Source organism: Lepidochelys kempii, chromosome 9 (genome assembly GCF_965140285.1).
Source record: "Lepidochelys kempii isolate rLepKem1 chromosome 9, rLepKem1.hap1, whole genome shotgun sequence".
Lineage (NCBI taxonomy): Eukaryota > Metazoa > Chordata > Testudines > Cheloniidae > Lepidochelys > Lepidochelys kempii.
Window position 1 is genome coordinate 98,500,171 of NC_136388.1, and position 13,338 is coordinate 98,513,508.

Genomic DNA, 13,338 nt, shown 5'->3' on the forward strand with positions numbered 1-13,338 from the left:
TGAAATTCATAACTCATTTATTGAATATATAGGCAGATACCAATAAAAAACTAATACTGCAAACTACAACTTTGGAAGTAAAGCCAATATAACAGGAACAAAATATACATTATAGATAGGAATGTGTTTACCCTCTTTATACATTCCTTGTCTTGACATCTGATGTAAATGTATGCTAAAGCTGGTCTAATCGGAGTGCTTTTCAATAAGCAACAGTCCTCCAGAATCTTTTCAGGGTTGAGATGTCTCTGCTGACTAATGAGTGTGCATACATAGAAACTGCTTCAGCAAGTATATATAACATCAAGAGCTGTGCTCTGTTAATCTCCATCATTACTATGGTGGAACCTGTTTATAGTGAAATGGAAGGAGAGTTACTATTTGTTGCAATATGCTTTCAGTCCTCTAATAGTTAAGTTTCACTGTGCTTATAATGAAGGTTAATTCCACTAGAATATTGGTTCAACTTTACTGATCTTCTTGGAGTATAGCAATTATCACATCAGAGAAGTGTGACATTTCCAGGGGGTGGGGGGAGGAAGAGATCACCACTTCCTCTGCTCTGGTCTAGTATAAGAGAAGTTACTCCTTCCTATATGGAACAGTAAGAAGCAATTCCTGGCTGCTGGTCTTGCTCGAGCTGCTGTCCACTAGAACAGTGGTTCTCAACTGGGGGTAGGTGTACCCCTGGGGATACACACAGGTCTTCCAGGGAGTACATCAAACTCATCTAGAAATTTGCCTAGTTTTACAGTAAGCTATATAAAAGCACTAACTAAAAATTTCAGACTGACTCTATATACTGTATATAGTTTAGTTTGTTTATACTGCTCTATATACTGTAAGTACAATATTTACATTACATGTAATTTATTTTATGGTAAAAATGAGAAAGCAAGCACTTTTGTATTTTTCTGTCTGATTTTGTAAGCAAGTAGTTTTTAAGGGAGGTGAAACTTTGGGTATGCAAGACAAATCAAGACTCCTGAAAGGGGTACACTAGTCTGGAAAGGTTGAGAACCACTGTGCTAGAAGGTGAGATTTAGGGCCAAATTCAGCAAAGCTGGCACATGGAGGTGTAATTATACCTCCCTAAATCAGCAAAGTGCTTGTATGCAAGGGAGATTCATCTTTGTGTCATAAGCGGTATATTCACTGCTGCCCTCTAGGGTGTTGGCAAGTGGAACTCCCACCAGGGCTCTAGGAACAGGTTCTCCTGTTGGCAAACACCTGCTGAATTAGTGAACCCTTTAACCACAATACCCACGTCCCCTTTCCAGCCAGTGTCACCTACATTGGTGCTAGGCTTCCCTCACAAATAAATTTGTGGCCACTTTGTGCCACTACCTAGAACCTCTTCAGAAGTGTATAAGCCAGAGTCTCAGGGAATTTTGCCAATAGCCTTCTAGAGCCCTTCCTCCCCCAGCTGCTAGTATCCTGCAACTGCTCAGGTATACAGGCCCTGCCAGCACTCCCTGGGAAAAGAGCAGTAGAAAGGATCTTTTTATAGGCAAGCCCTTTGCTGATATAATGAAAACTATTTAATATATTATTTTGTGGAAAAAAATCTTCCATTATAGGAGGGTTCCATGAGTCTCTTGAACAGAGACACACTGTTCTTGTGAGCAAGAAATGCCCAAAAAGGCCTAAACTAACTAAATTCAGTTAAATCAGTTTCATAAGACAAGTTCTTAGATTCAAGATTGTTTTCCGATCGTGAGATGAAAGCAAAAGCTGCCTATTTAAAAAAAAAAAATTGCCAGGAACAAATAAACCTTATTAATTTAACTAGTTAATTTAAACAAGTCTATTTTACCTATAAAGCACGTTCATTTCTTCTAACTTCTGGGAAGGCAGTAAATGCTGCAGAATAATCTTCAATATATGCTTGCAAAAGATTACATTGCTTTACAAAAAAGACAAACCGTCCAAAATTTCAAGCTAAAATGCACATAAAGAGACAGTAATGGCAGTATTTTGTCTTTAAAAAGTGTAAGTGTTGTATACCTGTCATACATTTCCATGCCTATTAAAGCTACAGTTAAGAACTTCGGAGATGTACAGTAAATACACTGCTGAGGTCCATTTTTTCTAAATATTAACACCACGACAGAATTACTCCCCAGCAAGTGATACTACTTGGGAACATATAAATACAATTTTTACATTGTAAGGCACTTTTACCCAGCATACATGACAAGATGAAGTAAATTATAACATGAATTTGAGGCTTGTAACAAAAAACGCTTTCGGTATTGACTTTTAGTTTCCATGAGTTCTGAATTAATGATGGTTTAGTCAGCCACTTGCTCTTCTGCTACTGTTATGGTTGCTAGTGGCATGCGGAGAGATAAATGATTTTATACATAATGAATTATTAGACTGAATATTAAATCCAACAATTGACACAATGTGAATTAGAACTCAGTGAAAAATACAATGATTATATTGGCAAATCTACCCCATTGTACCTTTCATTCTTCCTTAACCAAAAATACAGTAGTTGCAAACAATAAAGTGCCTTTATTTCATGGGAAGGCCATGTTTGAGGCACGCAACCTAGAACCTAATCTAGGCAGTGTGACAGACATTTTGCATTCTGAAACCCTTCCACATAGCTGAAAAATTTTCATATTCTAGGAAAAAAAAGCAAACACCTTGGTAAACAATCTCAATCTGTCATTGCAATTCAAGTCATGCCTTTAATTTTGAAAGTTACAAATACAAAATAAGAATGATCAATGGCATGTTTAGAGCAGTAACTGAATATTTTCTGTACACAGTAATATTACTAAAACTGCATTCTTCCCCAAAACAGATTGAATTCTAACATGATAAAATGTTAGAAATTTAATATAAACAGTTGAGTCCCTTGAGACATTAAGGAAACGCATGAAAAAACAATGACATGTTAAATCTTTTAAAAATACAAGTAAAAAATGCTACAGAAACTTGTTACAAATGAACTGCTTCTTAATATCAACTGCAGATGAACCTTCACTGTTTTTAGTCAAATTGTCAGAGTATCTTGCTTCCTGCTTTACTTCAAATCTAAGCGGTTTATTGGGTATTCAGAAAGAGCCAGAACCCTTCCCAAGCAACGAGGTGCCCTGGAAGCATTAGAAAGACTTACTTATTGGGTTAAGTTTTTGATTTTATTTTAAATGAATCTGCTAATGTGCTTCAATAGGACCAGCAGAAGAAGCTATTTATTAGCAACTAGACATGCCAGAGCTGTATGAAAAAAGTTAGGGAACTGAGCTGGAAGATTTGGTATAATCTAAACCTGATTATTCTCTAATGGAACATCGACCTCTAGACATATGAAGTGCCATGGCATGATCATTGATTTGACAAGAAAAAAAATCACATGCTAAAAGCATTAAGAATGGTAAGTAAATCTTATATAGTGGTCACAAGATTCAAATATAAATACTGATCTACCCAAAAAAAAAAAGAAAAGAAACAAAGTTGATTCCTCCTCCTTACAGCACGCGGGACCGGTGTCTGTATTTTGGACAAAGATGAAGTGCTCCACACAACACAGAGCACTTGAGGTCTGGATGTCAGATAAGGTGACTAAATTCCATAGACGTTAAAGTAGTAACCCTCTTCGAAATCTAAAGATGTTGGGTTGCAGCTTCCAAAAGTTAGAGTCACTTGGTACATTAGGAATATAGAGGTGGTGGACTGTTGGGGAAAGAACAAACTACAGCCCTTTGGCATGAGTACTGAAGCTTGCAGCTTGTAACCAACAGCTGCTCAAGTAAATCTCCAGCAAGGAATGCTGGGCAGTAGGAACAATCACAACAGGAACAAACTGAAAGGTTCAAGCACGCTTCTGCATGCACGGAGTTTTTTTTTCTACTGTGCCTTGCAAGCAAAAACAGAGCAATTTGCCCCCCCGCACATTTATCCTCCATATTTTGTATAAGAAAATGCAAAATTCATGAGTTACCAGCTTGTTGCCACCATGGACTTGTCTGTCCACGTTGTGAATTAATCTTACTAAGACTTTCCCTTGGTGCATGAATCCACTAAACAACTTACACATTCCAAATCTTAGATTTTTATTCAGTCCAGAAATATAGAGCTTACTTCATTTCAATGTCTGCCTTAACTTTTGACACTGTACATATTACATATCATTTATATAGTGTTTCAATTTTTTCCCAGACACTGCAGACTACAAACTACATAATATTGACATGTAAAACTCTGCCACTTATTGAAGGCTCACACACATGAATGTTTCAGGCAGTTCAATGAAATTTCTAACAGAATCAGGCCGTAAAAAGTTACTAACCCTTTTCTGATCTTAGAAAACAATTTAAAAGAATTAGTAGTTATGGATGTCTTATTCATTCCCAGTTCTCTAACTCTGTCCCTTGAACCTGTTTAAAAAACGATGAAAACAATAGTAAATTTAAAATCATATAAAGAGCAGAGCATCTAACAGATCTGACATTACATCTACATTTATCAGACATGAGGCCTCCTTTCTAATATTATAAAATCAGCTGAAGTTTAAAAAAAAAGTTCCCCGTTCTTCTGCAGTACACCAATAAAAAGCACTGATCTGCATATACTAGATTTAAACATTTTACTGTTATTAACTACATCAAATGTATGTTGTGTCTCAGTCTCAGTAACAGAGCTGCCAGGAGGAACTTCCATACCTAGTTTCCATTGAGTTGCTGCTGAGGAATGCTACTATGGTCAGAGCCTGATTTCCCACGGCTTTTGCTTTCTCTTTCTTCATCCTCTTCATCCCTTTCATCGTTTCCACTATGGTTTTTACAATAGAGTCTAAGACAATAAAAGAAACAATGGAGGATTTACCAGGAAACAAGAAAATATATATATTTTAGAACATTCTGGGCTCTCTCCACTAGTGAAGAGGCTCCATTTTAAAATTTTGCTGAATTAATGTATAAGGCACCTGTCAGACATCTGACATTAGAAATAAAGATTAGCTAGGCTACTAGATCACTGGCTAGAACCAAGGGCTCCTGTTACAGGGGCAAACCCAAGATCACTAACCAAACAAAAAAGGGAACAGTTCCCAACCGATAAAAGTTAACAACGAGGGGTTAAGCCCAAAAAACAAAGACAGAAGCCCAAAAAACAGTCAGCGGTACTCATTACTGTAAGAGCCACTGCCTCATGTCCTAAAAAGCAACCAAGGAAGAACACCAGCAGACCTCCTTCTGAGAGAGTTCCACCGCCAAGAACCTTAGACTGAGAAAGCTCTATTGACCTGTGCCAACCAACCGTAAACAGCTAGGCTGAGAGAAAGATTTAGTTTATGATAGCATTAGCAGATCCTAACAAAGCCTACTTACTGTTTTTTCCTAAAAAGTAACCACTACCTATTACAATAGCAAGCTTGTTCCAATATAGATAAGGCTGTGACAGCATTTTCATTACTTTCAATGGTTTACATCTTGCCTGTGAAAACTGACTGAGATGTACCAAGGCATAAGCCTGGGACAATTTAAAAAAAACCCATTTTAGACAAGAATCAAACTGATGTTATTTTAAAATGCTGTATGAACTGTCTAGGTGTTTAATGATTGCATATGTAAAGACCTACTTTCTCGTAGCTCTACCATAAGAGAATGAACATGGTTAGTAGTACCAGTGAGTTCTAAGGAGTTTTGTGATAGATTGTCTAAAATCTACATAAAATGGATCAAACTCTGTTCTCATGAACATTTACATAACAAAAAACAAATAGACACTCCAAGGGAGCATGGGCGCTCATAAAAAAAAAAAAGTATGATTGTGTGTGTGTCAATTTGTAATCACTTTCCATTTGTTCATGGATCTTAAGTTATCAATCTGAAACCAATAAATAAGTTGAGATAAGCAGAGGAAAGCCAGGCTCCAGTGCAGTCTTTATAGACTAGCATAAGCAGAAATTTATTTAAAAACAGATCAATTCTAGTTCTCAAGAAGCAGGATTGTTATCACACTGCTCATAGAATGCCCCCTTGTGGCCAAAATGAGATGCAACCGGTCAACTTCAATTGGAGTAGGTTTGTGGTAGCAACTGGGAAAGGAGGTTGGAACAGTACAGAAATATGAAAAAAGATAGTTATCCCTAAGAGAGTATAAACATGGCAGGAGTTTACCTGTGACTTCAGCAATTTGAGTTACAGATTTTACTAATCAGGGAGAAAAATTTTTTTTTTGCTTTTTTTAAAAGACATATTTCATGTACTTTCAAGTGGGTATACAGAGGTTCTGAATTAAGTAGGATCACTAAAATATTTTCTATATGTGTGAAAGTTATTTTGAAAATATGACAGTTATTTTCATGTTTATGATAAACTTAACAGAAATACTTCCACTTTTGCATATGTATTTATCCTCATCTAACTTGGTAAAATGAGCTTAAATAGCTTCAGGTTAGAGAGAAAGAATATGAAGTCAGTCCAGTGGTCTAGTGTCAATAATCTACAATGCCAGAAAAAGCTATCGTGTCAATTAGTGGTCCGACTCTATTGCTCCCTGGGTTATTAAGGGCTAAGAGCATTCTGACAGCAGTATGCTGAGCCTCACTGGAGAGGAAGAGCCTCAGAAGTCAAACAGCAAGACTTTTGACAGGAGCACCCATCCAATTCTCCTAATTTGTTTGAGAGTGATGATGCAGGGCCTTGGAACAAGAGGAAATGGAAATTAAAGTGGGAAAAATATGAAGAGGTTCTCCGAGTTCTGTGCAGAGAGATCTATTTTTGCCTCTGTTATAGGACAGGCTTTTTAAAAAAAAAAAGTTCTAAAAACTCTACATTTATAACAGAACTTGATTTAATTTTTCTATGACACTCAACTTGAACAAGATGTTTGAAGTAACAAAATTGATCTTGCACAAGCTTTTACCTTACCAGCTTTTGAACTGCAATAGTCACCTTATCTGAACTTCCAAAGATGTACGATAGTTTTGCCTAGTGCCTGCAATGCAGCTGAATGATGTGTTAATCAGCATTACTGCATGATCAGAATGTTTTATCTGAACAGAAAAGCAGTTCAAAGAGGACATCACAAAAAATGATCATTACAGACTTAACTGCTAGGGTTCTTACTTGTAAATGCCTCGTGACATATTCTCAATGTATTTAGCTTTGTCTTGTACTCCACAGTGGTAATGGTAAGTCTTGATACAGGCTTTAATTTCACATCCAATAGTAGCCCCAGGCTGACTGCAAAGAGTGCATTTCTGTTGAGAAGAAAGGACAGTACTCTAAATTGTGATGTTAATCCATTTAATCTCATCGATTAATGCTCACTTTGATGTCCCCAAATTTTAGCCATAAACATGAAGAAATTTGTGCTACAAGAAAAATTAATCTTAATTTATAGTAAGCCAGAAACAGTTTTAAATCTGCATCAATATATATGAACAGAGAACTGTTTTACCTGTCTGCTGCAAAAATAAGTAACTGCATGATTTGTACACATTGCTGCAGTTCTAAGTTCTATTTTGTTGCTGTTGTTGAAGTTGAAGCTAGCTTTTCCAAGTACCTAAACTCATTGAATATTAATTGTATTATAGTAAAGTATTATATTTTTTCAGATGGTAATAGAGTTCCATATATTATTGAATTCTAATATTCATGAAACTGTGTGCCATATTTTACTTATAAAACATACCTGAGTGCCTGTCACATACTCTGGGGCCCGTATATAAGATTTAATTTTCCACACTAAAATGTCATGACATACTGCTCAGACCACTCAAAAATAAATATATGAATCAACAGACAAACTGACAAGACACCTCCCAAGTAGGCATCCTCATCATCATTAGAAGTCCTTCCAGAGGCATGGGAGAAAAGATGGGCCTTGCACCCCCATGCCCAAGTGATTAGCAAATCTGGCCCTGGACTGACTAAGGGGGTGTGAATTTGAATCCAAGAGCCATGCTAGTAGCTCCCTCTCTCCTCTAGCTGAAGAAGACTTTAATAAGGTAATACTTTTGGGGCCTTTGAGACCCCAAAACAAGTATTTAAAAGATGCAATTTACCAGAGATACACATGAGATTCATCTTCCTTTAACTGGCAATACAGAGATTCAGTGTCCTTTTAAAGAGTGTTGAGAATGAACTAGCCATCATTTAAAAAAAAAATGAAACAAGTCAATAATTATACAAATTGACTCCCATAACCTATTTAGCAATTTCATGCCATACAGATTCTGTGGTATGGAAAACAAACCGTCAATTCCTTCCTTTCTATTATGGTCCCCAAAGAGCCAACATACTGCATTCATAAAGTATGCTGTAGTTAAAAGAAAAAACACCACCACCACAGTAATTGTTGAGACACTTTATATCCTGATATCTAAGAGTGACAATACATTTAAATTGTTTTCTAAGAAAGTGGAAAAATTTGTTCAGATAAGGAAAAGAGAATCGTACATATACTCCCAACCGAAATCACTGAAGCATTCCTTACAAACATACCATTCTTTTCCCTCTCTTGATCTCCTGGAGTACAGTTTTAATATCAAAATCACCAAACTCTGCCCTTGATGTTGTTGTTAGCTGCACAGTGCCAGAAGAGAACAACTGTAAAGCAAACAAATGCACAATAACGTTAGGAGGTTACAGATGTGGCCATAAGAAGATTAAGGAGCAGGAGCAACAGAAGGGAATGCACTGTACTCAGTTATCTGCTGGTAAACTGTGCATTGCCAATGAACTCGAAAAAAACTGCAGATTGAGCATATCAGTAATTTGGATATTCCTTCCAATGCCCACTTGATTGCTTCAATTATCTGTGACTGCGTTTCAGAGGATTTTTTTTGAATGACAAAGCAGTAGTTAAAGGATGATTATGATAATGGAATATACAAAGCAATAAATGATTACTGCAGACAATTAAGACACTGAAGACATGCCTTGGTTCTGTAAAGGATATTTCATCCCCACTCACTGCCCCCACCTAAATAATTCAGCTTACTCACACTGCCAATATCAGTGCCCCTGGAAAGCCTGAAATGGTGATAATGGGACATTTCCAAGTAGTTGCAAACCACATGTTTCCATTACCTGCAGCTTTTATTGGCTGAATGCATTTCCTTTTATATAGTTACACTAACATCACTCACAAGATGTAACTATATAGTATATGCAGTAAAAGCTCTTGGAGGAGGACTTCAGCTAATTTCGACGTTCAGAGGGGGAAGAGAGGTAATGCAAAAGTCCAGCTCAACTTTCATATAGGGTAATTCTTTTCTGCTTACCTGCTATCTCAGTTGGATGTGTGCCTCTATTTGTAGGACAGGAAAGAGAGTCTTTTTGCGGGTACTGGGATAGCAGGCTCAAGCCCATCCAAAACTAAAGACCAGCCCCCTCAACCAACGAGGAGGAACCACAAAACCCTGGCCACAACTGAATTTGGGGAACAACAAATGCAAAAACAGGAACAGGAGTGGGGGTTGAAGGTTCATAATCACAGTTCTGGATGGAGACACTGACCAGAGAACCCTGGGCAGTGCCCACTGCTCCTCAAAGTCCAAGGAATCACTCAAAGCCACCCAGAGGAACTCTCATGGACTTTATGATCACAATAATCCTTTTCGATCTTATAGTCTGACTCCCTTCACATTGCAAGCCACCCACTCTTGTAATAGACCCCAAACTTCTGACTGAGTTACTGAAGTCCTCAAATCATGGTTTAAATACTTCAAGATACAGAGAATTCACCATTTATACCAGTTTAAATCTGCAAGTGACCTGTGCCCCATGCTGCAGACGAAGGCAGAACTCTGCCCAGATACGTGATACTAGGGATTGGAAACCGATCACACAGTTGCAGAGCATCCCCATCCAAGCAAGCTTCCTCCTCCAGGTCTGGTGGATGACCACCTTGGCCAGAGCCAGGAGTAGGCTGACGAAGTCTCATGACTCTGTGGGGCCCTGGATAGGACGTTTGTATAGAAGCAGGAATGGGGGGGGGGGGGAGTGCAAACAGAACCTCAACAGGAGGTTACAGAGGAGCCAGAAGAAGGGCTCCAGTCTGACACTACGTAGATATGCACCCAGTGTCCCTCTTGCCACAGAAGACGCAGATGTCGGGGGACTTGATAAACAATACCAACTACACACCCGTGCTCACAACACCATGAAAGAGCCACCAAGTCTCATATCTTATGGGTGCTATAAGACCAGACTAGAGTACAAGCTGGCCACCGAAGTGCCCCTCCATTCCACAGGTTGCAGCAGGTCCTGCCACTTGGTGTCAGGGCAGGACACGAGGGCGAAGAAGTGGATGGTACAGAGCATAAGCATGCAGAGATGTTCATGTGATACAGTCTGGAGATGGACTAGCTGGATGGTGTCCAGCCGACTCAGGTGGCATATCACAAGCATCTGGGGGTTGCAAGGCAGGGGCCTCATGACCTGCTCTAGAGGACCGGGTGAAGGGTGTGGAGAGCCCTTCTGCAAGATCTGCCCAAGAAAAACAAGAAGGGGATTGGAGGGCAAGGCTGCCCTCACCTCCTTAAGCACGCAACAGGGTATGCACAGGGTGGGCAACCCCATGTGCTGGCCAAGTACCACAGGCTATACCCATTTCCTCCAACTAGCCCACGTGGTCTCAGATTCTAGTGACAGCAGCCAGGACCAGCCTCTGGTGCATCAATGGGGACTCCAACACCCGTACATGAAGATTGAGGTTGTGTACCAGGGGCTCAAAAGCCAGGAGGTATTCCCCCTCAGTAGCTGCTACAGACCTAGTTGCTGAAACTAGCTTCTGGGTCCTGTGGAGGTCCTGGTAAAAGGCAGCATCTCCGAGGGGTCCCAGGGGAGACCTCTTGGGAAGAAAGGCAATCTTATGTTTAAGGCAGCAGAATGGGATGCAGCAGGATTATATTCTATTCCTACCTCTGCCACAAACTATGTGACATTGGGCAAGTCACTTCATCTCTACCTGCCTCTGTTCCCCATCTGTGAAACTGGGGATAAAAAAACTTAGAGGGATAAAAGGCTCAGATTCGATGGCTAGTGATGGAGGCCACAGAACTACCTAGATCAGAGGTTGTCAATAGACTACAGGCCAAATTTGGACCATCAGATGCTTTTGAACAGACTGCAAAATTTTTTTACTTACTTATTGGGGTGTGAAAAATGCTGCTCTGGAGTCTGGACCTTGACCAAGAAATTTGGACCTGGACCAAAACAATAGACTACCCCTGCCAATCTCCTATTGGGAAAATGTATGGTCTATTACTACTGTATGCTATTAAAAACAGCAGCTTTCACTTCAGAGATGGATGCATCAATTCCTTTATGTGGTGTTTTGTGATCCTTTTGCATGAAATGAACTGTAGTATGGAGGTGCCAGTTTTGCACTTAAAGCACACATCTACTCGGTTATAAATGAATGTCAGTATTATTGTTAAAATATCACTGTATTTTCAGTTTAATCTGCTTCTCAGCATTGCAGCTCTTCTTCCCCAAAGTCATGCATACAATAGAGCAAAGAATTCTCAAAAGCTACGGCTCTCTGCTTAGTGAGACTAGCCATAAGGAGAAAATTATATAAAAAAAAATATCTACCAGCTGCATTGGCTACTTATTCATTTCCAAGTCCAACTCAAGGAGTGGACTTTGTTTTATACAGCCCCACCTGGATCAAAAACATAACATAAGAATGGCCATATTGGGTCAGACCAAAGGTCCATCCAACTCAGTATCCGGTCTTCCAACAGTGGCCAATGCCAGGTGCCCCAGAGGGAGTGAACCTAACAGGTAAAGATCAAGTGACCTCTCTCCTGCCATCTATCTCCACCCTCTGACAAACAGCCAGGATGGGTAAGGAATGGTGTCCCTAGCCTCTAATAGTCATTAATGGACTTAATCTCCATGAATTTATCTAGTTCTCTTTTAAACCCTGTTATACTCCTAGCCTTCACAACCTCTGCAGGCAAGGAGTTCCACAGGTTGACTGTGCGCAGTGTGAAGAAGAACTTCCTTTTATTTGTTTTAAACTTGATGCCCACTAATTTCAAGGACCTAGCCATAGGAAAAAACTGCGTTCTCTGCTCTCATTCTTTCAGAGCCCCTGAGATCAGTTGATGCACATGAGCTAATAGTTCCCTAGATGTGATCATTTAGAAGCAGAGAGTTTCCAGTGGGGAGCCACTGACTCTGGAGGTCACTTCCCTTACTCTTTTGATACAGCCTGAATCAACTGATCTTCGAAGCATTGTGCAAAGCTCATCTGTTTCTGCAGGCTTTTTTTTTTTTTTTGGGGGGGGGGGGGAGGCCTGGAGTTAGAGGGTATTAGTGGTACTTTATTTTGGGGTGTAATCTTTATTTAATGTTATTGGAGTTATACTTTTGTTGTTTAAACATTGTACGTACATACACCTAGGTACAATGAGATTTGTAGTAAGATGGAGAAGTCTACCTGAGCTAATTCCTCCTTCTCTAAACACAGTCAACTTTCATCAACAGTGCCTCTGGTGAAAATAAATGAACTGCTCAGCTCACAACACTTTAGTGGGTCAGAGAGATTACTGGAAGCACAGGCTGTATTAATACATAACTACACGTTAGGGCACTGAACTAACAATGTATCATATAGCAGGACAGTTTAGAAAAATTAAACACTAACCCAATATTCTACTTACCATGCACTTATAGTGTGCTGCTGCCTTTTTGGCATTAAATATATGAAGCTTTCCTCTAGCTTCATTTTCTTCTTCACCTGCATGACAGAATCCACATTTAGGTTTTGTATCACTGGGACTGCTTCTGTGGGGAGACCTGTCTCTCTGAAAGAAAAACATTTTACTAAAATATACTGCTGTGTTCCAAGTAAGGTAATAATTTAACAAGTCTCTGGCCACCAGCTGGATACTCAAATGCCAGTTTTAATCAAAATCTTTAATTTCAAAGACAAACTTTCTCCTAAGAAGTTTAGCATATTTATGTTTACTGCTTACATAGGAACTGCTTTCTATTTCATCTGTGCCATGTGAGGATGTAGATCTAGTGTCTTCTGACTGCCCTTTGAGATTTGTTTTTCTTGGCTTTCCCTTCCGACCCCTCTTTTTTCCTTTGGGAGGTAAAGGCTCCAATTCGTGTTCATTGACACCCTCTTCTAAATCTGCTTAAAAATTAGAACACAACGTCAAGTAAATCTCAAAAAGGAAAACTGGTTTTACAAAAAGATTCTCACCATTTCTTACCCATGTTTATAAAAATTATTTCCAATTCATTAAAATTGTGTTTTACAATCTTCAACCATATATATGTCATCGAATAGATCTCTGAAAACTACTGTCTAAAATGTTTAAAGTTTCTTTAAAATCATACACAATAC

The 13,338-nt window shown here is 39.0% G+C and overlaps 1 protein-coding gene across 8 annotated transcripts in view; it reads right to left on the bottom strand.

Annotated features, from left to right (window-relative positions):
- The window catches only part of PHF6 (PHD finger protein 6), a 38,152-nt gene continuing 24,814 nt past the window's right edge, over positions 1–13,338 (bottom strand). For 5 of the 8 annotated variants that reach the window (XM_073358496.2, XM_073358498.2, XM_073358500.2 and 2 more), the window contains 6 exons: positions 12,959–13,125; positions 12,644–12,787; positions 8,469–8,573; positions 7,089–7,222; positions 4,680–4,809; positions 1–4,394 (listed from right to left, as the gene is read on the bottom strand). In XM_073358496.2, the coding sequence (XP_073214597.1) occupies positions 4,680–4,809; positions 7,089–7,222; positions 8,469–8,573; positions 12,644–12,787; positions 12,959–13,125 (680 nt within the window). In that variant the 3' untranslated portion in view covers positions 1–4,394. The remainder of the gene's footprint in view (positions 4,395–4,679; positions 4,810–7,088; positions 7,223–8,468; positions 8,574–12,643; positions 12,788–12,958; positions 13,126–13,338) is intronic. The other 3 variants (XR_012160634.2, XM_073358501.2, XM_073358502.2) reach the window with 3 other exon arrangements.